The sequence below is a fragment of the Mya arenaria genome, chromosome 4 (genome assembly GCF_026914265.1).
Source record: "Mya arenaria isolate MELC-2E11 chromosome 4, ASM2691426v1".
In the NCBI taxonomy this organism is placed as follows: Eukaryota; Metazoa; Mollusca; class Bivalvia; order Myida; family Myidae; genus Mya; species Mya arenaria.
Window position 1 is genome coordinate 5,626,830 of NC_069125.1, and position 22,644 is coordinate 5,649,473.

At 33.1% G+C, this 22,644-nt stretch overlaps 2 protein-coding genes across 3 annotated transcripts in view; both read right to left on the minus strand.

The window, feature by feature from the left end:
* Window positions 1–18,906, minus strand: part of LOC128231146 (huntingtin-interacting protein 1-like) — a 39,586-nt gene extending 20,680 nt beyond the window's left edge. Inside the window, exons 1-18 of one of the 2 annotated variants that reach the window (XM_052943601.1) lie at window positions 18,716–18,906; window positions 15,568–15,631; window positions 12,679–12,881; window positions 11,784–11,864; window positions 11,296–11,372; window positions 10,218–10,279; window positions 9,807–9,947; window positions 8,240–8,297; window positions 7,542–7,617; window positions 6,144–6,287; window positions 5,651–5,730; window positions 5,153–5,225; window positions 4,555–4,726; window positions 3,465–3,553; window positions 2,653–2,721; window positions 1,303–1,347; window positions 907–1,005; window positions 349–492 (exon numbers count right to left, since the gene is read on the minus strand). In XM_052943601.1, coding sequence (XP_052799561.1) covers window positions 349–492; window positions 907–1,005; window positions 1,303–1,347; window positions 2,653–2,721; window positions 3,465–3,553; window positions 4,555–4,726; window positions 5,153–5,225; window positions 5,651–5,730; window positions 6,144–6,287; window positions 7,542–7,617; window positions 8,240–8,297; window positions 9,807–9,947; window positions 10,218–10,279; window positions 11,296–11,372; window positions 11,784–11,864; window positions 12,679–12,881; window positions 15,568–15,631; window positions 18,716–18,802 — 1,764 coding nt within the window. In that variant the 5' untranslated portion in view covers window positions 18,803–18,906. Of the gene's footprint in view, window positions 1–348; window positions 493–906; window positions 1,006–1,302; window positions 1,348–1,885; window positions 2,024–2,652; window positions 2,722–3,464; window positions 3,554–4,554; window positions 4,727–5,152; window positions 5,226–5,650; window positions 5,731–6,143; window positions 6,288–7,541; window positions 7,618–8,239; window positions 8,298–9,806; window positions 9,948–10,217; window positions 10,280–11,295; window positions 11,373–11,783; window positions 11,865–12,678; window positions 12,882–15,567; window positions 15,632–18,715 lie in introns of both variants that reach the window. The other variant, XM_052943600.1, reaches the window with a different exon arrangement.
* A 1,126-nt stretch (window positions 18,907–20,032) lies between these two features.
* On the minus strand, window positions 20,033–22,321 carry LOC128232560 (sigma intracellular receptor 2-like). Its single transcript, XM_052946196.1, has 3 exons — window positions 22,108–22,321; window positions 21,328–21,472; window positions 20,033–20,764 (listed from the first exon to the last, which is right to left on the minus strand). The coding sequence occupies exons 1-3, from the start codon at window positions 22,216–22,218 to the stop codon at window positions 20,472–20,474; spliced, it is 549 nt and encodes a 182-aa protein (XP_052802156.1). The 5' UTR covers window positions 22,219–22,321; the 3' UTR covers window positions 20,033–20,471.
* Window positions 22,322–22,644: the final 323 nt, after the last annotated feature.

Below are 22,644 nucleotides of genomic sequence, written 5' to 3' on the forward strand. Positions count from 1 at the left end.
GTATGTTGTTGGTGCCAAAAGTACTGGTTTCCTTTCTCAGCCAAAAAGGGGCATAACTTGAAAAATATTCTAACAGAAGTAGTAGAGTAGAAGGCCTTGCTTCAAATAAGTACAATGCTTTGGGTTACATGTGTACTAAATTTTGTGTGAATAACTTAACTGATTATATTTTTAATAATATGACAAAAGATTAAGTTTAGGCACATCTCTGTCATCGCCACAATATTGCTATAACAATATATTGATAGATTTTTTTCGAAAAAACAGATGCAGTCAAAGACACATCTATCAAATAATACATTTTTTAAAATAGTTATTTAAAATAGCCATGAATAAATATCAGCTTACCGTGAGGGTCTGAATCTGAGCCTGCAGGTCCTGCTCCCGTGCCTGTTTCTCTGACCTCAGTGTGTCAAGGTCACCTCTTAATCCTGCGATCTGATTGGACAGTTCGGTGTCAAGCACCTCCTTCTCCTTCACTGTCTCTTGTAGCTTGGGAAATTATATTCAATGAGTTTACACAAAGAGTCAATTAAATTTTGAAGTACGTAATTTTATCATGAGCAAAGTATCTTTTCTTTTAACAGAAATTATCATTTACACATGTAAATCAAAATGAATTATATAGATCAAGCCCTTATTTATCAAATAAAGTATTTATTTTTTGGACAATTGGCGCAATAATCTTATTTTTAAGAGATCTTAGAATTTTAAAGGAAATTTCTTTATTATCACAATTTTGTTTTATTCCATAAAATTAAGTTAATAAAATGGGGGCTAAACATTGAAATTTTTAATTTAAGATATTTCAGTGCAATCATCATTATGTTCATGGAGATAGGAATCACGCATGATTTTTCGGGAGAATTTTGTTTCATGAGAACACATAAAACTTTGACTATGCACCTGTGACTCTGTTGTTTCTAAGGAAGTCCGTGTCGTTTGGAGGTCTGCCTCCAACTTTGATTCCGAGTCTTGCAGAAGCTTGACCTGACCCTCCAACTCCTGAAGCATGGGAATAATTTGATAATGGCAATGACATGTTGAAGTTGAGGCAATAGGGTAATACATGTACAAGCAAGAAGTATACCGGGTTACTAAAGAAGAGCGCCTTTAGCAAACACCAACACTTGTCTGCTTTTTTTGGTCAAAGAAGGGAAATAACTCAATGTTTACTTAGGCCAGAGTTACAGGCCTTGGTTTAAATATGCGCATAGTCTCTGGCAAAACATTTACCAAGTAACATTTGAACATCTTAATGCCAAAAAGCAAAGATTAAAAACTTTACACAAAAATGCATACCTGTGACTTCTTCCAGCCTTCATAGAAAGAATCGAGCTCTGAGGCCTAGTAATTTAAAGACACATTTTAATATAACGGCTCAATTGTTCGTGCTGATCTGATACCATGCTTTGTCTGGTGGGTTTCCATGCCTTTCAGGGATTGAGGCGTTCATGCCATTTGAGGAATTAAGGCATTCATGCCATTTCATGAACTTTTAACTAGCCTCATGCAAATGGTGCATTCCTCAAGCTATTGCAATCTACACATACCAGGCAATAATCCAGACCTGAACTCCAGTAATTCTTGGAATCATTTTGAATATCAAACTGCTAGATTTGTACCTGTTTAAGTTGATCCAGATCTGTATTCTTAGCAGTCGTGGTCACTAGTTCCTGTGTTATCTCATTGGTGATATCTGGAAGTCTCTCTTGTGCTTTTTGGAACAAAATATGACACTATTCTGATAAGGTAAATAACCTGTTTAGCTCATCCCAAGATAGTATCCTCAGCTTTTATTACAGCAAGTTCCTGTCTGTTCCTGAAGTCCGAAGTCTATTCTTTTTGGAATAAAATATGTCAATATTCTGCTATAGTGAAATACCTGTTTAGCCTGTTCCAAGTCAGTATTCTTGGCTGTTGTGGCCGCTAACTCCTGTGTTATCTCATTGGAAGTTTTCTGCAGACTGTCCTGTATAACTTGTCTCTCCTCTTCCAGTCTCACCATCTGAGCCTCATTATCCTACAGGAAGTAAGGGGCATGCAGGGATTGCTTCAGACAGGAAGTTAGCATTAATTGGAATTATGGGTAAAACTTGCAAGATGGAGTTATAGGTAAAACTTGCAAGATGGAGATATGGGTAAAACTAAGTCAAGATTAGTTTGATCGATGATACTCAAACAAGGGGTTTAATTTACTGGGAATTATTTGCACAATGTAAATGATAACTTCAAACTAGGATTAAGAATTCCTTGGAATTATGGGAAAAAAACTTAGATTATGCAAACAAGGAGTAAACGCTTACTTTTATCATGCTCAATTTTAAAGCTGCATGAGTCAAATTAAAGCATCAAAAACTATTAGAAACAAAATGCAGAAGCATGCAAACATTTGAAAATATCAGGCATTAAATAAAATATGAAACAAAAGATAACACAACTAAAACAACTTTAACAAAATTTTAACTTGTGTTTCAACATGATTTACATTAGGTTTACATTTCTGAAAAACAGAGCCAGATCATAATTTTATTGTATTTTAAAAGAGATGAAGAAAAACAACATGTTTAATAAATCATATTTAATTTAAATATAGATAGACAATAAACCTTTTCTGTCACTATCTAAGGAAAGATGTAAAGGAGGAAATACCTTAATAATTTGTTCTTTTTCAGCAAGCACTTTCTGGTCTGCTTGAACCTTTTTGTTCACATCAGCATGCTGAAAATGCAATCAACGGTGTAAAAATTTTCAAAAACACTTTTTTTTGTTCAAGGTGAACAAACCACATGCAAATCATAAGGATATTGACTTAAAATGATGATATTATTTCAGTCGGTATTTTTATTCATTATCTGAACTGTAATTGGACTTACGTTACCGATTTTGCATTTTTCCATGTAACTGTTATCAGACTAGAAATAACCTATTTAGCAAACTTTCATGGCCAAAATAACTTGCTTGGAATGTATCGTTGGTACAAAATTAACATATGCTTTCATGACACATCAAATACACCAAACTAGGATACAACCTACATTTATAGCCAATAAAATAGCAGATAGGCAATCATTAGGTACAAGGCTTAATCATTAAGAACTTTAACTTTTGGGGATGTTTGCAGATCTGCCTCCTGCCATCCAATACACAATCCCTGCATCAGATATTGCGATGAGAATGTGTCAGCCAATGAGGTTGTATTCTAAGACAGTTAGATACACTGAATTAAATCTTAGTGATTAAGATGGGCTCGTTCGCTACGCTCACTCCACCCATTTTATGATTCTTAATCATTAAGATTTTAATTCATGTCATCTAACTATTACAATACATAATATATGGTCACCAGGTATCCAACATTGGATATCTTAAGCACTTTTGATGCATTTAATTTACCTTTTTCTATTGCATACCTTTATACAACAGACAAACAGAATATGTACATGTACAGATAGATGGTTTACCTGTCTGAGCAAGTTTACATGTTCATCCCTCAGTTTGTGGTAGACATCCTTCATCTTCTTGAACTTCTCCTCATTCCCCTTACTCAACTCTGGAATATAAATACAAAATAATGTTGTAACACAAGTATCACAATCGATGTCATGGCTTTTTTTGCTCGCTGAAAACATGTAAGTTTGATTAGCGGCATTACTGCCTCTACTTAATTCTAGAATATCAAAACACCATAATGTTTTAACAGGAGTATCACAAGAAATGTCAACTCTCGTCTATTTTTTGCTGCCCTCAAATGTTACATTTAAGTTTGTTAAGCTGTATAACTCCCTAACTTTACTCCAAATGTAATTGCGCCCCAATGGTATAACAGGACATCCACAAGCAATGTCAAGGCTGGTCTAATTGCGCCCCAATGGTATAACAGGACATCCACAAGCAATGTCAAGGCTGGTCTAATTGCGCCCCAATGGTATAACAGGACATCCACAAGCAATGTCAAGGCTGGTCTAATTGCGCCCCAATGGTATAACAGGACATCCACAAGCAATGTCAAGGCTGGTCTAATTGTTTTTTTGCACAAAACATTATTTCTAAGTCTGTTAAACCGCATAACACCCTTTACTTAGCTCCATAATATAAATACACCATAATGTTGTAACATGAGTATTACAACAAGGAATGTCAATAATGTGTTCTGCTTGCCATCAATATCGTATCAAAATCTATAAAGGGCATTAATCCAACTTTATCTAGGCAGTGTTATAAGACAGCTAATATATGTTTTGAGTAGTGTTACTATTAACATGGTTATTTCATTTAAAATGAATCCATCACCAGGTTAGTGGTCCAAAGTTGGGAGCTGTGATATGGAAAATCTTTCACCATTGTGTTCAAAATGTAAATTGAAAATTATGTTAATAACTCTACGAAATTAAAATTTGATGTCATATATTTAATATGTTCAAAATGTAAATTGAAAATTATGTTAAAAACTCAGCAAAATTAAAATCCTTTGATGTCATATATTTAATTAAAAAAAGTTCATGCATGACACAGAGTTATAACAAATTACTGGAAACCTTCTGTAAGCCTTACTTTCTGACTCCAAAAGCCTCCCTGCCGCCCCAACATGTATTTGAGCTTCTCCAAGCTCAGACTTGAGCTTTTCATTGTCCTGTAGAGCTTTATCTGCAGACAGTCTGAGCTCTGATAGGATCTTTTCTAGCTTTGATATATCGTCTCGCAAAGATGTGATCACTCTTTGGTCCTAGAAAGTGTTTTAGATGAGGTAAAAGGTACAATAAACATGGACAGGGTATAGTCTACATAATGAATGACAAGAGATTGTTGATTGTTTCACATGGTCTCCCAAATTGGTCATCAGTAATGGTTTCTACAAAGGAAACTTACTCAAGCATCATCATATTAACTAACTTCATGACAAACTATTTGACGAGTAACGATTACTCTCTTTTATTTTATAGTCTTTGACTACTTAAGTTCTAGGTTTTTCCAAACATAATATTACCGTACAAGCCATTTTAGGGAGGCTTATCACACAAAGAGTAAACTTTATCTTTAAGGTTATTGCCATGAACAGGAAACGAATTATCTGCTCAAACTTGGTAAGTTCAGTCATTCTTTCAGACGCATAATGAAGCACTACTGAAGATGCTATATCCACAAGATCTACCTCAGTTTTTACTCGCTCCAACTCTGCACGCAGCTCATGTATTTCTTTGGTCAATCTCTCAATCATCAAATCCCTGCAAAATCAAAGACGAAAAAATTATGGCTAAAATGTATCTTAATATTCACTTGTGTTTTGAAATCCTTACAATAAAATTTCTGATTTAAATACTGATTTAAGAGCAAATCAATTTTGAAATATAAAGATTTTCATATCCTTCTTGCCTACACATCATATAGAAGAAATTTTTAAATGACTGCTTATGGGATATCTGTTGAATTCAAAGTAAGATCGTATTTTGTATCATGAGTGTCATAGAAAAACATATTTCAAGAGTGGTGAAGCCAGGAGCTAGTTCTTAAAGTTCATATTTTCACTCCTTAGTTTGTAGTGAAAATATCAACTTTATATTTTCACCGTTGTGATTTCAATGTGAAAAAACTTCATATTTCACTGAAAAGCATGAGAGAAATGACAGTATAGCATTTAGGACATCATTACCTTTCATCAAATTCAGGCGGTCCTCCATTAAAATTAAAGTTCTCTTGTTGACTTCCAAACGCTGCGTCGAATCGGTCCTCCTGTATATCAAAATGTGCACCAAATATTTATACTCACATATGTGTTAACTTTACAAACATATGTAACACCATCAGTGAAAATAAGTCCTGCTGAGGAGTGATGTTTTCATTTATGCGATATTTCATGCATCATAAGCAGGCTTTCATAGCTATTTTTTTAAATATTTTCGAAAGGGTTCTTAAATTCAATTTTACAAAGTGATATAATTTGTTTTGTAGTCCTATATTTTGGTTTTAATGTATAAATATTACAGATGACATCACATATACTATGCATGTTTTCAGAAGTAAATATTTTGCTGCAACTTTAACTCTGAAGAAATAGCAAACTTGACATTAAATTTCTTCATGCTAACTTTACTTAAAAAGTCTAAGAAATTGCCTATCAAAATGTGTGATAAAGCAAGACATACTGATGTATCAATAAGGTCTGCTACAACTTCAGGTTCGGGAGTAATGGAGTCTCGCTCTGGTTCTGGCTCAGGTTCCGTGGGTACCACGGCAACAGGCTTCACATGCTTGTTGAAATCTGATTGGATCAGGAAGTTGGGGGGCTCCTGCAAGGAATATAGGGAATTTTAAACAACAAGAAGGAAATTTATTCATTTTTAAGGATTATTTATCTTACATTTGATGAAAAAAGTTTTTAAAACGTAAGAGAGATCATGCTTATTTACAGTCATCAGAATTTAAATTTTAATTTGACTTACTTGGTGTAACAGTGTAAAATTAAAATTTTGCACAAGCCCAAAAAGCAGTTTACTACACTGCTGTAAGAATTCACTATTTTGTGTGTTGGGAATGGGGGGAGGGGGGTGGGTGCTTGACTAGATTATAGTTTGCTTGATAAAATCCCATCATTTTTTTTAAATTGTAGAAATTTGTTGGTAATTGTGAACACATATGTTTTGAAACAAGCTGTAATAGTTTTACGAAAAGACTTGTTGTTAAAAGTCGTTTAAGTCATTTTCAGAATTTATAATTTGATATGTCTTTGCACTACAAAGACGATGTCAAAACAAATCTTTATAGGCTCAATAATTTGATAGTTAAACAGGAAGTCATTTAAATGTAATACATGTATATAAGGAAGTATGCTGAGGATTTTTGTAATATATGTGTAATATTGTATTGCTTTTTGAACAGTGTTATTGCTTTGTTGAACAGGAGAACAGGACTTTGGTCTGTGGAATATGGTTTATATTTATATTGTTAATGCATTATTGTGTTGCATGCAATAGGGTTCATCATCTTTTACCATTTCAGAAACCTTCAGAAAGTCTGGACATTTCTGCAGACATATATTTTTGATAAAATGACATGATTTTACTTATGAATATTGAAATGAATTAAGATTAAAATCAGAGAAAAAAATATAAACCAAATTAAGAAAAGTATGATATGAAAAACAGTATCTAACATTTGTGTTAAAGATGTTCTAGAACATCAGTACATTATAAAATGTATAATAAAGTATATAGCTCTTGGATGTGATTTGCCTGGCATTTAAAGGACTGAAATCAATTCAATGAGTGGCTTAGGAGCAGCTGTGCTTTAGAAGCCAAACAGGCTCTTTAGAAGCCCTTTCAGGGCTCTGCTGACTTTAAATTTGAAGCGAACTGTAGTGTGAATACCAACACCAAAATATTTAACAACAAACTTCTTTTTTTTATTTTTTTTATATATTTTAAGATCCCTAGATTTCCTGATCCGCGGACGTTCAGGAATCCGCAGACAAATCACATCACTGTATCTTCGTTTAGAAGTGCTGAACTTAGATATAAGACTTAAATTTATATAGAATTACTTACATCAGGTAAAAGAGGCACTTGGACTAGATTTTTGAAATACTGAAGATTGCTACTCTGGAAATAAAACTCCTTTAACCTGAAAAAAATAAACAAAGATATTGTAAACAATTAAAAGAGACAGCCGTCCTCAAAATTATACTTTTGGAAGAACTGGCAATTCTTGTGCATCAACTAGCCAGTCCTTATTATTTTTATTATTCATTTTCTAAAAATAAACTATGACATTTCAATGGACTCTGATTGAATTTATATTTCTACAATAACTTTAATTACAAAATGATAATAAATAACCTTTTAAAACATGTTTTCTAAGAAGAAATTCTTCAGTCAACATTGGAGTAAAACTCCTACAAATCATGATGTCAGTAAACAAGGTCTCACACACTTTTTGGTGAAATGTACAAACACGTTTTCTTCATCGTTTTACACAAAAAAATCAATCAGATGTGTCCGGTCCGGAAGGAAAAATCTTACCGTCGGCCACGCTGCATGCCAGGTAATACATATTCATACATTAACCAACTTAGATTGTCTTGCCAACTCACTCAACATGCTGAACTGTTGTAAAATTTTAATATTATATTTATTCATAATTATATTGAACGGCAGACAAACAATATTTTGTTTAAAGATGGTAGCTCTGCATGTTCAGTGAGACCTTCAACACTCAGCTATTAAATGTATGAATATGGACTTACTTTTTATACTGGTCCAGGAATCTGTCCCTGTGGCCAGCCAAAGTGTCTCCAGGCAGACCTACAAAAAAGACTTAGTATCATTCACTGGTATATGAACATCAACCCCTTCCTAGCTGGACTCTTAGTTAACACAAGAAAACAATACATCTTAACTTACAATCAGTGTTTGCTATAACAACAAGCAAGCCAGCCATGCACTGTTTGGTTAGCCTGCTCAAAAAATTACTTTTACAGAGCCCAGGCAATATATCCATTATGGGTTTAACGGTGCGCAATAGGTTGTATAAGCAGTATACTAGCAGTAGTATAAGAATTCCACTTGTTCATCCAAATGACAAATTTTGATAACTTGGTTAAAGTTGTTGTTTTTTTGTAAATAAAATTCAAAATTTCAAAAATATGCACAACATGAATAGTTATATAAGTATGGTATAACTGGTTTAAACTTCAACAAAGGCCCATAACAGGAATATTATTAACAAGAAAAAGTGACCAGCAGAATAAGATGGCAACTTAATGAAAGTAGAACTCAAAATTCGATAATATGTTAAGTTCCTGTGAAATGAAATAGAACTTGGTAGTTTTGGGTTTTAAGTTTAAACTGAACACTAACTACATGGCAAAACTTCTAGTAGGTAGTAAACAATAGTGCCCCAATGTGAACAACTACGCTCATCTGCTTGTTTGTTTTTCAGTGTAACAAGGGGCATAAATCGATCACTATTACAGACAGAGTTATGTTCCTTGCTACATACAAATGTGTACTGTATCTGTCAACATGTGTACCAAGTTTCATTTGGAAAGCTTCAATCATTTTTTAGCTATGATCAATGATTTAAGTTTTTGAATAACAATGGCGCTGACAACAATGACACCAAAGCCAGGTCAATACCACAACCTTTTTCTTTCGAGAAACAGACAAGCTAAAAATAAATTTGTGAAACACATTAATATCCCTTCACCGATTGGTTAGATGAAATGTTACCTGGAAACGCTACAAATATATGAGATTTCATTGTTAGTAATTTCCATGCCAAATAGTAAGTATTCCTTAAAGTTAATGCTAAAGTTTAAAGTATTAAAACACTTGAAAAGATAGTAGCACCTTAATAATAAAATATTGTGAAATCAATCATTTGTTCATGTAAACAGCATAAGCAGGACAACAAAATATTCAGTTTAATGAGAAACATCATCTCAAACTAATCAATGCTGAATGATAAAATACAACATCCATAAGGTTTGAGTTTAAGCTAATATCCAACCTAAAGCATTTTCTTTGAGGACCCATGTCTCAACAAAATTGACAGCGGCAAAATAAGTAGATCAAATAGATGAAAAATGTTTTAATACTTGAGAAATACTTGAGATTTTTTTTTCTTGAATGGCTCCAATAGTGAATTTAAAAACCAATCAAAATATCAAAGTTCCCATGTTTACTGATGACTGAAAAATAGTGTCAAAAGTTAAATTTACCCCCCCCCAAGTTTGTCTGAACAAAAAAATGATCACAGAAATTTAACTATTTTACTGTACTAAGCTAAACAATAGCAGGAGATTCACTTACTAGAATGTAGTTTAAAGAGTGATTTGACAATGTAGTCGTACAGTTGGCAGCTGTCTTGAATACAGAGGATAAGTGGGGCAAGTCGACACTGGCCCGAGTTTGTCATTGAGTTTGCTCGCGATCGGTCCATAGATCCATACACTAAAATAGAGGAGAAAAAATACACATGTGTTTGAATATTAACCTTTTGTCGATGCAAGAATTATTCCACCAAACAAATAGCTTTGTATGTAGTAAGAGGCCTTTAAATCATTACAATTGGTTTTATTCTTTTTTTACTTCTTTTAACTTATTGCTTCCATTAAATTAAGGTAATGTTTTATAAAAGTTAAGAAAATCTTCAAATGCTTTAAATTTGTATTTTGAGAAGTTTCCGTTGTGCTGTTTTTCTTTTGTTTTGTTATCCCATACCTTGTTCCTGCAGTGCGAGGACTTCATCCATATAATCCAGCATATCAACGCTGATCTCAAAACTAAAACAAGAAATATACACCAACTTTAGATAAAACTTCATCCATATTCTAGTAATCAAGCAATTGACACTTATCTCAAAAATTGAAACACAGGGAAACTTTACACGCATAAATGTCTATAGAACAGTGATTTATACCCAAGGCAGTGAAATGGTGTAATTTGTTTAAGCTTGACTGTGAAGACAGCTATAGAAACTTACTCAAGAAACTGATTCCTTGGTAGAAGCCAGCACCGGTGTCCATTTTCAATGGTCACAAGAAAGTAAAAATGTCCTGGTTATAACTAAGAACCACTTTAAATGTAGTGTCTGCCCCATACTTCTAAAACAGGATGGCATATTTGTTTAAGGAGTTAATTTTTGCTGGACTGATGTCATTATCAGAGTATGAACCCAGTTGGGCTGGTTAAAGTGTGTTGAGTCCAAAGGATTAAACCTACAGTACTTACATGGCCCTGGTTTATTTATAGAGAACTAGAGATGTGTCCATAGTTTTGAGTGACACAAGTTCAGAAATGCTAATTTTAGTTAATTTATGGACCATAACTCTGGTTTCATTAAGTTTAGCTGGAAACGAAAATGCAGTTGCATTATTGCATCAACCCAGTAACATTCCCCTAAGGTTTCTTGACTCTAGGTTATAGAGATTTGGAGTATTGAGCGAAACAGGTTCAGAAATGCTAATATTTGCTAATTCAAGGACCATAACTCTGATTTCACTAAGTGCAGCAAGAAACAAAAATGCAGTTGCACAATTTCATCACTCAATTGACATTTCCCTGGGGCTTCATGACACAAAGTCATATAATTTTGGAGTTCTGGGCAACACAAGTTCGCATAATACTTGCGGTCAGAATCACGTTTGCTACAAGGACAGACAAGGCATTAAAATGACAGTGTTATGATGTCATAGCACTCTGATTGGACAATGGCAACATCATTTGTCCAATGGTATACTATATGTTTCAAATATTGGTCATTCCTAATAATATGATCCTATTTACAGTGTCCACTTACTAGGTGTTTACATCTGATCCACAGATTCTGGAAAACAGTTCGTCCGTCATCAACAGGTTTCCCGGAATGTTAGGATACTGCAACATGAATTGGCATACGTGAAATCAGGTGGATATATGCTTTTTGTGTGTTTATTTTAGAAATAACGGTGGATTATAAAAAGATCAGCATGTTTCAATGTCAGAAACAATCACTGCTGGGAGGCAAAATTGCGGATGTCATTTCCGGTATGAAATATTAGTTTTAATTCATTTCAAGCTTGAATTGAAAGAAGGAAAGTTTGTTGGTGTGCAATATTATAATATACTTCATGAACACCAAATGTTGACATTTCATTTATCGCCAAGTCTACCCTAAATTATAATGTTCCTATTAACTTTTACAAGAAATATAATTGATAGATGAAGATTATCTCTTTCTTCGTCTTCTTGCAATCTATATGAACAATCGTACAAAATTATTAGTCTGTTACAGAAGCCACCTGCTACCTTTTTATGGAAGGTGAGTTTCTGGTTTAGTAGTTTAGTGTAGGCTGCTATCAGTCTTCCATAGCCGTCTTTTAAATGCCGCTGAAACATAAACAGACGTTAAAAATCTCCTCTGTACAAGTTTGTAAAATATTTGTGTAAGAGTGTTACTTAAGCATTATTCAGGGCCGCTTCTCCTAATATATATAGAATTTTGACCTATAAATGTCTCTAAATTCAGGTATTTTCGATGTAAACAAGGTCAGTATCTGGCAAGCTGTCAAACAACTATAGTTGCATCCAGCGTCAGGAGAAAGATATTGAACAACGACTATATTTTGGATGATCAGGTCAAGGATTTAACATACTAACATTTTGTCAGTGATATTTAAAACTATTAAAGAGAGTAGAGATCTATCATTTCTTTTCTTTTATATAATTTTATTCTTTTAATGTCAGAAATACAAACCTTTATTCACAAGCAAAGAGAAATTTAAAGCAGAGGATTTCAGAATGAGGACATACATGAAAAGGGATTGTTTAAAAAATTTCATACGATAACATGTCTAATTTTAATGTATTTTACAACACCAACTACTTGATAACAATCTAACAAGTCCGTTTCAGGCTGTCCAGTTAGAGGAGTGGTTAGCGCACTGGCTTCTCCCCAAGGCGTTCCTGGTTCAATTCCTGGCCTGGGTATATGTGAGTTTGGTTTGTGGTCACCAAAATGAACAAGTGGGTTTCAATCGGGTACTCCAGTTTCTCCCACAACACAAGACTACACTCTTGCATAACATCATGCCAACAAGAATAATTAAATAAAATGTTGTAATAACTTGTTTCCCCATTGGTGTTAAATAAATAAGTTTACATTAAATCATGAGGCTAATTTCAATTATACAACTTGACATACCCATAGCTTTCCCAGCTCATCCAAGAATGTACGAAATTTCTGTGAATCCACAAACACGTTTCGATGACCTTCCCGCAACAGTTTATGTAACACATGGCAGAACTTCCAACACAAGATTGGGTTTCCCTGTAGCTGCATCTGCCTCGTCGTAACGTGCCAAAATAGCCCCCCGCCATGGTCAGTGAATGTGCCTAAAATTGTATCTGAGGCATCTGGTTAAGGACTTTAAATAATGAATAATAATAAATGACATAAATACATCAGGATTCCCTCTGACATACACCCTTCTCGCCATTTGCGTCAATATCACAAAAATGGTGACAATTTTTCAAATTTGGCAGATATATGGCGACAACGATTTTTTTTTCATAATGATGTCAGCAGCTCCCATGTGACCTGCATGATAATTATTTCAGTCACTGCAATAAATCAAGCACCTCCGCTGGTTTGTCAACCAATCCGATAATTGGGGCATGCAGTCACAGCTAAGTTTTGAAACATGTGTATAAACATTGACACGCTGTAACAAAACACTGAAGCATTGTCGTCAAAGGACATCTAAGTTTTGAGTTTCACATGTCAAATGTGAAAAATATCGAAAAATAAACAAAAAAAATATGTTTTTATCACATGACTTAAAAGACAGACTTGAACTGTCTACCGTATGACTCTTAGTAGACACCTGCTGCTTACCTAATTTTTAACACTCTCTAACACTTAACATCTTGTCCAAATTTGCGGGTTATGATAAGTTTTATACTACCTAAGAGTTGAAAGTTGGATTATATTTTTATAGTCAGCAAAATGGTTAACTGATAGATCTCCTAAGTACAAAATAAGCTCAGTTTTTATTTTTTGAATCAGAATAAGCATTACTATGAGGGATTTTAATCTTTGAAATTTACCAGTAAAAGACCCATGTGCATCTATAAGGGCCAATCAGAACTTCTCCGCCATTTTCCATCTAAACAACCTCAGATGGATATAATAGGTTTACATTATGTCGGAATTCTTTACATTTAACTACACAAAAAGAAGATCGCATTGTAATTTCAATTTAGCTGTTAAACCTTAGGATTGAACTCTTAGGACGTTTAATTATTCGTGCAATAATACACGCCACTGGCAATCAATTTAAACTTAGTAATACAAATAACACATTAAAACACTACAATTATTTTATATTATTATTATTATTATTATTATTATTAATTTTACAAACTACTACTACTAATGTACCGAATGCATACATCCAAAGTTGTTTAAGATGGAAAATGGTCCAGGAGTTCTGATTGCTTTTAGGGCATATGTTTCTATCGGGACACAATTATACAGAATATGGAAACTCCAGATTTCATTTAGATATTTACATTCATGCAAGTAAAAGGATATCGCCAAACTATGTCCTATAGTAAGAATTTCAAACAAAGGCTTCAAAGATCAAACTAATTACTGTAAGTGTATATATGCAATATGCCTCTGTAATTTGCTCACACGCACTTAAAGCACAGGAAATGTTTTGTTTGTATTTCAATTACTTGAAGAGAGGCTGATTATAATTAAACTACATTGGCTGGTTAAAAAGAAAGCTTCTTACAGCAAAACCTGTACAGTGACAAATAGTAAAAACTTCCTAGGATTAAACATAATGCATTTCACATTGTAATAATAGTAATCTGCTTTAAATCTACACCTTATACAGCTTCAGTATTCAAAATTTACTTAAAATCATTATGTACAGTCGAATACACATTCTAATGGGTATATCGTATATGAAAACCTTGATTATTTGACAAGGATATATCTTTCTAAACAATAAAACAACCATGCCCTAAGGTCTGAGGAAGTGGTATTTTGAGTCAGATCACAAAATTTAATGTTATTTGTCATACAAACTCCATCAACTCATTTCACCTGAGAGATAGCAGCAGTGTATTATTCACCATACATTAAAAATACTGCATCATGTAGTCTAAAAATTAAGCTTAATACTACAAATATTTATAAATATTTAAAAACACATTTCAGTTATAAGAAAAAGTGATAAAAACACCTGCAGACAAATATATATAACTGTTTTGTTTTATTTGGTCACAAGTTAAGCTGAATATTTACTAACTGGCCAATATTTAACTTTCTTCCTATGTATAACTTTTATCCAATAAAATCATTCATATATGCAAACCAGCATATACATTTTACAATGGTCGAAATTAACACAAGCCTAAATTTTATATAGTAGGACAGTTTTGATGTAAAGCAGTAGTATTCAAATTTCGATGACTGAATTTTTATCAAGGCTGATAATATGTAGTGATTATCATCCTTGTTGACATGCTTATAATTTCTAACACTATAGTACACATCATATAAATAGTTTGTTTTGAACATGCTGAAATACCAAAAAAAAAAACATCATAAAGGCTGGTCAGTGTAAATACAGTAAACATGTCAGCCATCGAGACAATGATAAATGTGTGTTTGTTCAAACATATTTCTAATACTATGATATCAAAACTTTTTTTTACTAAAATCTTTAACTCTACCACCCAAAACATAGTCTAATTAAAATCCCTACCCTGATTTCAAAATATGTTTATACAATACCAATGAGTCATAATCGAAAATCTTTAAAAGAGCACTCCTTAAGTTTCTTCGCAGTTGAAAATCAAAATAATTGACTAATTTCAAAATGTTGCTGAATTCCATGTTTTTTAATTGATTATTTTGTATAAATTTCAATGCATGTTTCCTGTATTTTTAACAGTTTCAAGTTTCAAGGCCAATCTAATGTTACATCAGGAAACAAAATGGAGTTAATGACTTTTACTTAAAGCATGATGGCCTATCTATATATTGCCTTTATGGCCTTCAAAGTGTGAAGGATACTTCGTAGGTGTTTTTCCTTAACTGGTGTCTCCTGTGCATTGATAGCTTTGTTAATCGCCACAGTCTGAAATAACACAAATCATAGCACTGTTAATTGATTTATTGCAGTGGAAAAATATGTGCAAGTGTTTGAAGAATTTATATATGGTCAGTCACAAAAAACAAATAACAATGTTTTATTTTTGTTATTGGTGGGAAAATATCTATGAAATTGTTGTTTTGTTTATAGACACAGTCTGAGGGAAACACACAAATCAAAGTGCTCATTGTAAACTAGGTCTTAAGTTGAACAGCTATCTGCAAGCATTGATAATTTGTTATTGTGGAAGGAAAATATCTGAAAAAATGACCATTTGTTCAATAATCTAGAAAGGAGAAGTTCAAAATACACTAACAAGCCAATTTTGATGATTGGAGCAAAAAGATTTTCAAAGCAACATTTATATGGAGATATTAAAATGTTTATGAAGACTTCTTTTATCAAGCCACAGTGTAGCCATGATTTCAGAGTTTTTCCGTTCATAACATGCAGGTCCTCAAAGTAAAACTTAAGTTATAAATTTTATAAATGGTGAAGATTCTTTTTTTTTTTCAAAGGACAAATTGCTGGGGAAGAAGATCAGTACAATTGCACTGACATTTAAATTGTTTAAGCTAATTCTTCACTTTTCAATGATGTGAGCAATTTAGTTTGATCACATATAATTTTCCACTGCTGTACTTGTTGTATAATGTTCATGTTGCAATGCAATGCTCAGGTTGCACATGATCATGCAACAGTCATCATTTTCAATCGATACAAACTCATGGACCAAATAGAGTATTCCATAAAAACCAGTATCACTCACTGTTACTTTAAAGCTAAAGAGTGGAGCTTTAAGTTCCTCTATAATTTTAAAGCCATGTCAATATATCAGCTTCATAAAGTCACCCAGACATAACCCCCTAAACCCCCCTGCCATTATTTTAAACCAAATAAATTCTGATTCTAAGGAAAGGGGGTGTTTTACCTCTTGGGTTACGTCCATGTTTTCATTATTATATTTAGTAAAACTGACCACGGAAACATCATATATACAGTTCAACTAACCATTGGCAACCAGAGGCAGATTTTCATTTATAAAAGCCATAAAGAACAATTAACCAGATGCTGGAGATTAACCTTGATTAGATCACTGTATACCTGATATTCTGCTTGTGACTCATTGATTCAAGTTGCATGGCTGTCCAACAATCAATACCTAGATTGCCAACCATTTGGAAGAATTTCTTTATCATTCATGAGGAGAAGTTTTATGTAAACAGTAAATTTCACAATCTAGGCTACTGGCCTGGTTTATTCAGTATTTATTTTTATCAAATAATTCTTCCAATTCAGAATCTGAACCAGTACTTGTCAATGCAAATAACATTAAAAGCCAGTCCAACAATAAAATGATTTGTTTTTCTTATTTTGTGTATGTTAATAATAAAGCAAAACATATATTTTTGTGTAATAAAATAACAAACTTGGTTTCTGCATAACAGTTTTGAATTAATTATGCATGGAAAGTCTCTTGCACACAAAGAATGTTCTCCCATTTCATATTTGATAAGCATTAAAATAGTTTACCACTAAAATATGCAATCTCCACATTAGTGTATTGAAAATTTATTCATTTAAGTTTAAGACTTTATATATTGAAAATGATGCCATAAAAGTAACATTGACACAAGGGTGCGCCATTTTGAACATACATACGGACACCTTTAGAGCTTAATTTCAAAAAAATTTAAGTTTCTAAACCATAAATGACCTAATTTTAGAAGTTTTAGCCCATATTTAGGAAGTAGTATATATTATAATTTAAAATTTCCCCCTTGCTCAATGTTTAACAAGACTTGTAATTTGGGAAAATGTAGCCAATTTGTCCCCAAAAATAGAGTATAATTCAGGATCCATGGGTTTAAGATATGCATGTCCATGGAGTGTATTTATCAAATTTGAAATGAATCACTGGTGAGGACTGGACATAAAGATACAATATTGTCATAAAATATATGGTAGTCAATCGTTCAGATAAGACTGAATTTCATTTTTCAGCCTTAAAATCTTCATACTGATGGAATTGGTTCCACTTCCCAGCGGACAAGTAACTTGTGTATTTTGATTTTGCCTTTTTGTTTATTACTGTTTTAAGACAAGTATTTTTAAAAGAGAGTCGAAATGGTACCTATAGCTTGATTTTTTTAGCAAAATTACATGACTTAATGCAAAAATATTATCATTTCAATATACAGACTAATTCTGACCCTGAACATAGCTGAAGATGCTGACATTCGATCACTTTATGTTGCAACAGGAAGAAGTTAAAGTATATATAATGTCAACAAAAGAAATGCAGACATATAATCATTTTAAAATTCCCACTAATGCTGAGCCTAAGCATAGCTTAAGATGTACACATAAAATGTTGCAACAGGAAAACAATTGCTAGTCATGCGCCCAGTAATTGTTGATTAGTTTGCCACTAGCACTCTAGCAGAATTAGGGATGGGCAAACCTAGCTCTACCTCTCCCTTCAATGGCAAACCTAGCTCTACCTCCCCATTTAATGAACTTTTATATGTTGGTTACACATCCAAAGCTGTACCCAAAGGCTACCCTTAATTGTGAAATAGTTCTGTGATTAACAGATAAGGTTAATAATAAGTATATTATTATATAGCATAAAGGATTAAAGCAGCTGAAGCTGAATCGTGTAATTAATTGGTTGGAATTGAATTTTGGCTCAACCAATTATTATAAATATTTTTAAGCTTAGAGGGTTAGAGCTAATTTATATTTAGTTTTGTAGCGTGCAAATCGTAACATTTTTCAATAATTATTTTAGCCAGTCTGGGCTTATAAAAAGTTATATATCTTTAAAAAGCTATATGAACGGAGTAATGTAGCCTCTATTTAACTTTGCCTCAGCCTGCCACTTCTTTTAAGACTTAGAGCTAACCAGACAGCAACACTGAATAAATGTTTTCTGTACTGTATATCATGACTTACAATTATAAAAATATTTATACAATCATTACTCTGATAACAGTAATATTGATATACTGATAAACGCGATTAAAAGGTAAACACTGGTAAACAAAATATTCTGCAGTTTTGTACCTGTGTTTTCTCAAAGTTTTCCCTTTCGATTTCTGCTTGGGTTTTGCCACGCTGCCCAATAACTCGAGGGAGGTGTCTTGACGACATTTTAAACCGAAAACCTTTAACTTTTCGTTAAAAATATGCTTTCACATTACAAACTAACGTCTGTCGTGGAAACTTTAACTTCAACTGTCAAACTTTGTTTTGGGTTGTTTCCCTTGAAGTGGTAATAATATTATAGTTATGGAAATCGCGAAAGGGCTATGAACAACTGACTTTTGCCGGTGATAGAATTTGTAGCAGACAACACTTTTATTTAAAATAGTCAATACCTCTAAATATATTTGATACAAGTTAATCATGGTCAGTGAAATGAAACATTATATGGTATTCTTTTTGATAGTATCACATTTTGATTGGGTTGTCTCAATTTGACTTGAACGTTTACTCTTTTTAATAATTCCTTTTGACATGACGTGAAGGGACACACGCCAGGGTCAAGCCATAATGCAGCCAATGTGCGGGCACTCGGATCCTTATATAAAACAACAATCACTGTTAATAAAAAAAACGCATTAATTTGGTTGAAACAGTATATATTTCAATAAAATATTAATTGAAGATATTCAAGTTTAAGCATAATCAAACGTTTTACTGTTTCAAAAATTCGTGAAGAAATGACAAGTAATGAATGTATAAAACAAAATATTTGAAGTCTATACTTTGTATCGTTTCTGTATAACGTTTTCATTTGATATGGACTTGTCAGAAAATCTCTCTGCTGTCATAAGCACTACTCATATACCAGGGTATGTCTTTAAATAATGGAAATACACAGACAGTTCCTTATTAAAAACGGTTTCAGCACAGTTTGAAAACAGTTTTCTGACATTCGTTCCTATTACTACCTGAAATGAGCAAATTCAATTTTATATGTAGAAGCGTAAATTCTAAATAGCAAAAGCATTCATTTCAAATTGTTGTGGACATTAACGGAAGAACACGCCTTTGTAAGCTGTAGATAAGATGTTGACATCATTTTCGTGACTTCACATGGCAACAAGAATCGTTTCTGGAGAACGTAGCTCATATCAGGGCCATATAAGTTTTTTCTTGGTTTTCATTGATCCCCTTGAACGTACTATTTGGTACTACATGTATTTGAAACGGAACGCAAAGGTTTTGCACACATGTTGCTATGTCCATAGTTTAACGTAGCGATGGAAACTGCATTGACAACCACATTTGCCAAAAATAACGAAGACCCTCTTTAAAGGGACAGAGTTCAAACAGATACTGAAAGAGTGACATAAAATGTACTAAACAACACATATATGCCATACATTAATCGACCAATCTTTATTAATAAATGTCGTGATTACCGCCTTTGAAATATCAATGAAACAGGTGTACACTGGGGTTTTAAACTAGTTTACGTGTACTCAACCAGACACTTGTACAAACATTCATTTATCTTGTTTTTTTCATAATGCGTGTTAAAACAAAAAAAATAAATCTGGAACCCTTTATTAATATATATTTGTTCAAATATCGTCTTTGAAGACCACAATTGCCATTAGCGATTATAACTCGATTAAAAATTAATTAATGCCTCTATTCGTTACATTTATCATCGGTCCGTCTGTTATTCGATTGATACAAGATCTGTATTTTGAATATTCACATTCTTTTTCATCAGCATTACTAACTTAAACAAAAAACAACATAATACTTTATGTGAAATATTTAAATAATTTAAAATATCGCCTCCAGTTTAATGATGTTTTCTTCCCTTTGGTTTATGTTTCACTGTTCTTGTACTTTCGCTGCCTCCGTTCACGTACACTGGGTGGAACAAGGCATCAAGTAGCAAAACCAATGGCACAATAAAATATGGGAAATAAAATCCGCTCAGCTGCAGCCTCTCAGTGAACGTTCTAGGACCCTTGTAGCTCTCTAATGTAAAATCATGTAGAAAAATATGGAAGAGTATCGGGATCAGTGACGTCACAACATGAGTTGAGTAGACAATTATTGGCAGTCGGATCCACCTGCACTTTGAAATACCTGAAATGGAAATTCAAAATATGAGGTATATATGTACCCAATATGTTTATCTCTAAGTATCCAATGTATTTGTCTTTCACATTAATAATTAACCATTAATTTATAGGAAAGATGGGTGAAATAACTATTTACAAAAAGTGATGGAAATAATTAGGGCTAATAATAATAATAATAAAACTGTTCGTTGTTTGAGAGTGTCCTTTGAATTTGTCGATACATGAAGTCCCTTACCGGAACGATAACAAGTAGGCATATATACACTCAACCGTGTTCAATATAAGTAGATAAATGACAACACTAGTCTCTTTTACAGCACACCAGTTATTGAACGATGTCTTCGAAAACAAGATACAGAGCAATAACACTACTTACTACCCTCATTAGCGAAGCGCCGTTGTATAAAGGTTGTGGGTAATGTATTGGTTCATCAACATTTTTTATTTCATATCATGCGGCGAGTAAACCCTTTTAGGAATCAACTTACGGACCCTTAATGTTGTTCCTTTAACATTTTGTCCCGATTATTTAATACATGTAATTATTATTAAAAAGAGCATGTATACCTTTCCAATACGCGTACAGTGCAACGAAGAAGAATGGGAATTGTAGAAATAGTTCACACGTGCAGAACGACTTGAACCAGGCTGGTTTGGCCTTCATCATGGCATCTCCGAACTCCTCCGCGTACCAATCAACGGTGTCAACAAACTAAAATCAAATAATAGCATAATGTTTATTAAATAAATGAATGAGTGAGCGAACAGTCGAATAAATGAATGAACGAATATATCTATAATCATCAGTCAGACGTAAAATGAGTAACTGTTATAAGTAAAATTATAAAATATTTTTTATATTAAAAGTTTTCATATTATTATGTGATGAATGATAGTTAAAGAATGCGATGACATAGACGATCGCCTTATTCGTTACGTAACAAATCGATCAGTACATATGTAGCCATATATCCAATTAATCTTCGAGAAAAGGGCATTATTGTGTGCAGGTGTATCCCAGGCGTGTTAATCGTTATACATTGTGACAGGGCTCGTACGATACAAATGCGATAGAAACTGAATACTTTGGAAGTTGATTATTTGAATAACCCAGTTTAATATTCGAACAGTTAATGTAAAAATATACAACAATACCTTTAAACGTCCAGTATGTATATATATGGAAATTTACACAATGCAATGTACATGTCTACGTGTTTTACATGAAATTGTAACCGATTGATTTGTTAGAGCATGTATCGGAGAAGGATGAAAATATAGATCTTGTTACATTGCACTTTAACGCTGAAAACTATTCGAAACTGAAAAATGCAAAAAAAAACTCACCAATTTTGGAAACATCCAGCCTGGTAAAACTGCTTGGAAATCGAAGAATAGTGCTATTGGAATGTGACTCCCAAAATACAACAAAAACAGAATATCAATTATTCTTTCCATTTTGACAATATGATACAGTGTCCAAATAGCTGACTACACACATATAAACACCCTTTTCCCAAATACGTTTAACTAGGTCAACATACTGTATTCACTAGGTCAATGTTCAACGCGATGTCACGCCCGCTAATCACTAACAAGACTGCCTTAGTCTGTCTATAACATACCATGTTGTCTTCTGTTAAAAAGTTTTATAAATACTATTTTGTGGTTGATTTTAAACATGATTCCCAGTAGTAAGTTATAATCAGACTTAAACATCAAATCTGGATATTTAAGTAGTAGTTTAGTTTATGGTATTTCATTATATTGTCACTAATCACATTGACAATTGCAAACACAATTTAGTAAGACATAATAAGGCCTGAAATGGGAAACATGTTTATTATTTTCCAAATGAGCATATGTAATTCGCGTTTAAAAATC

Excerpts from the sequence above, each read along its gene's own strand:
- LOC128232560 (XM_052946196.1), bottom strand. The coding sequence starts at position 22,218 with ATGGAAAGAATAATTGATATTCTGTTTTTGTTGTATTTTGGGAGTCAC. Across the intron at positions 21,473-22,107 it reads GCTGGATGTTTCCAAAATTG|TTTGTTGACACCGTTGATTG; the intron begins GTGAGTTTTTTT and ends ATTTGATTTTAG. Across the intron at positions 20,765-21,327 it reads ACTGTACGCGTATTGGAAAG|GTATTTCAAAGTGCAGGTGG; the intron begins GTATACATGCTC and ends TTTCCATTTCAG.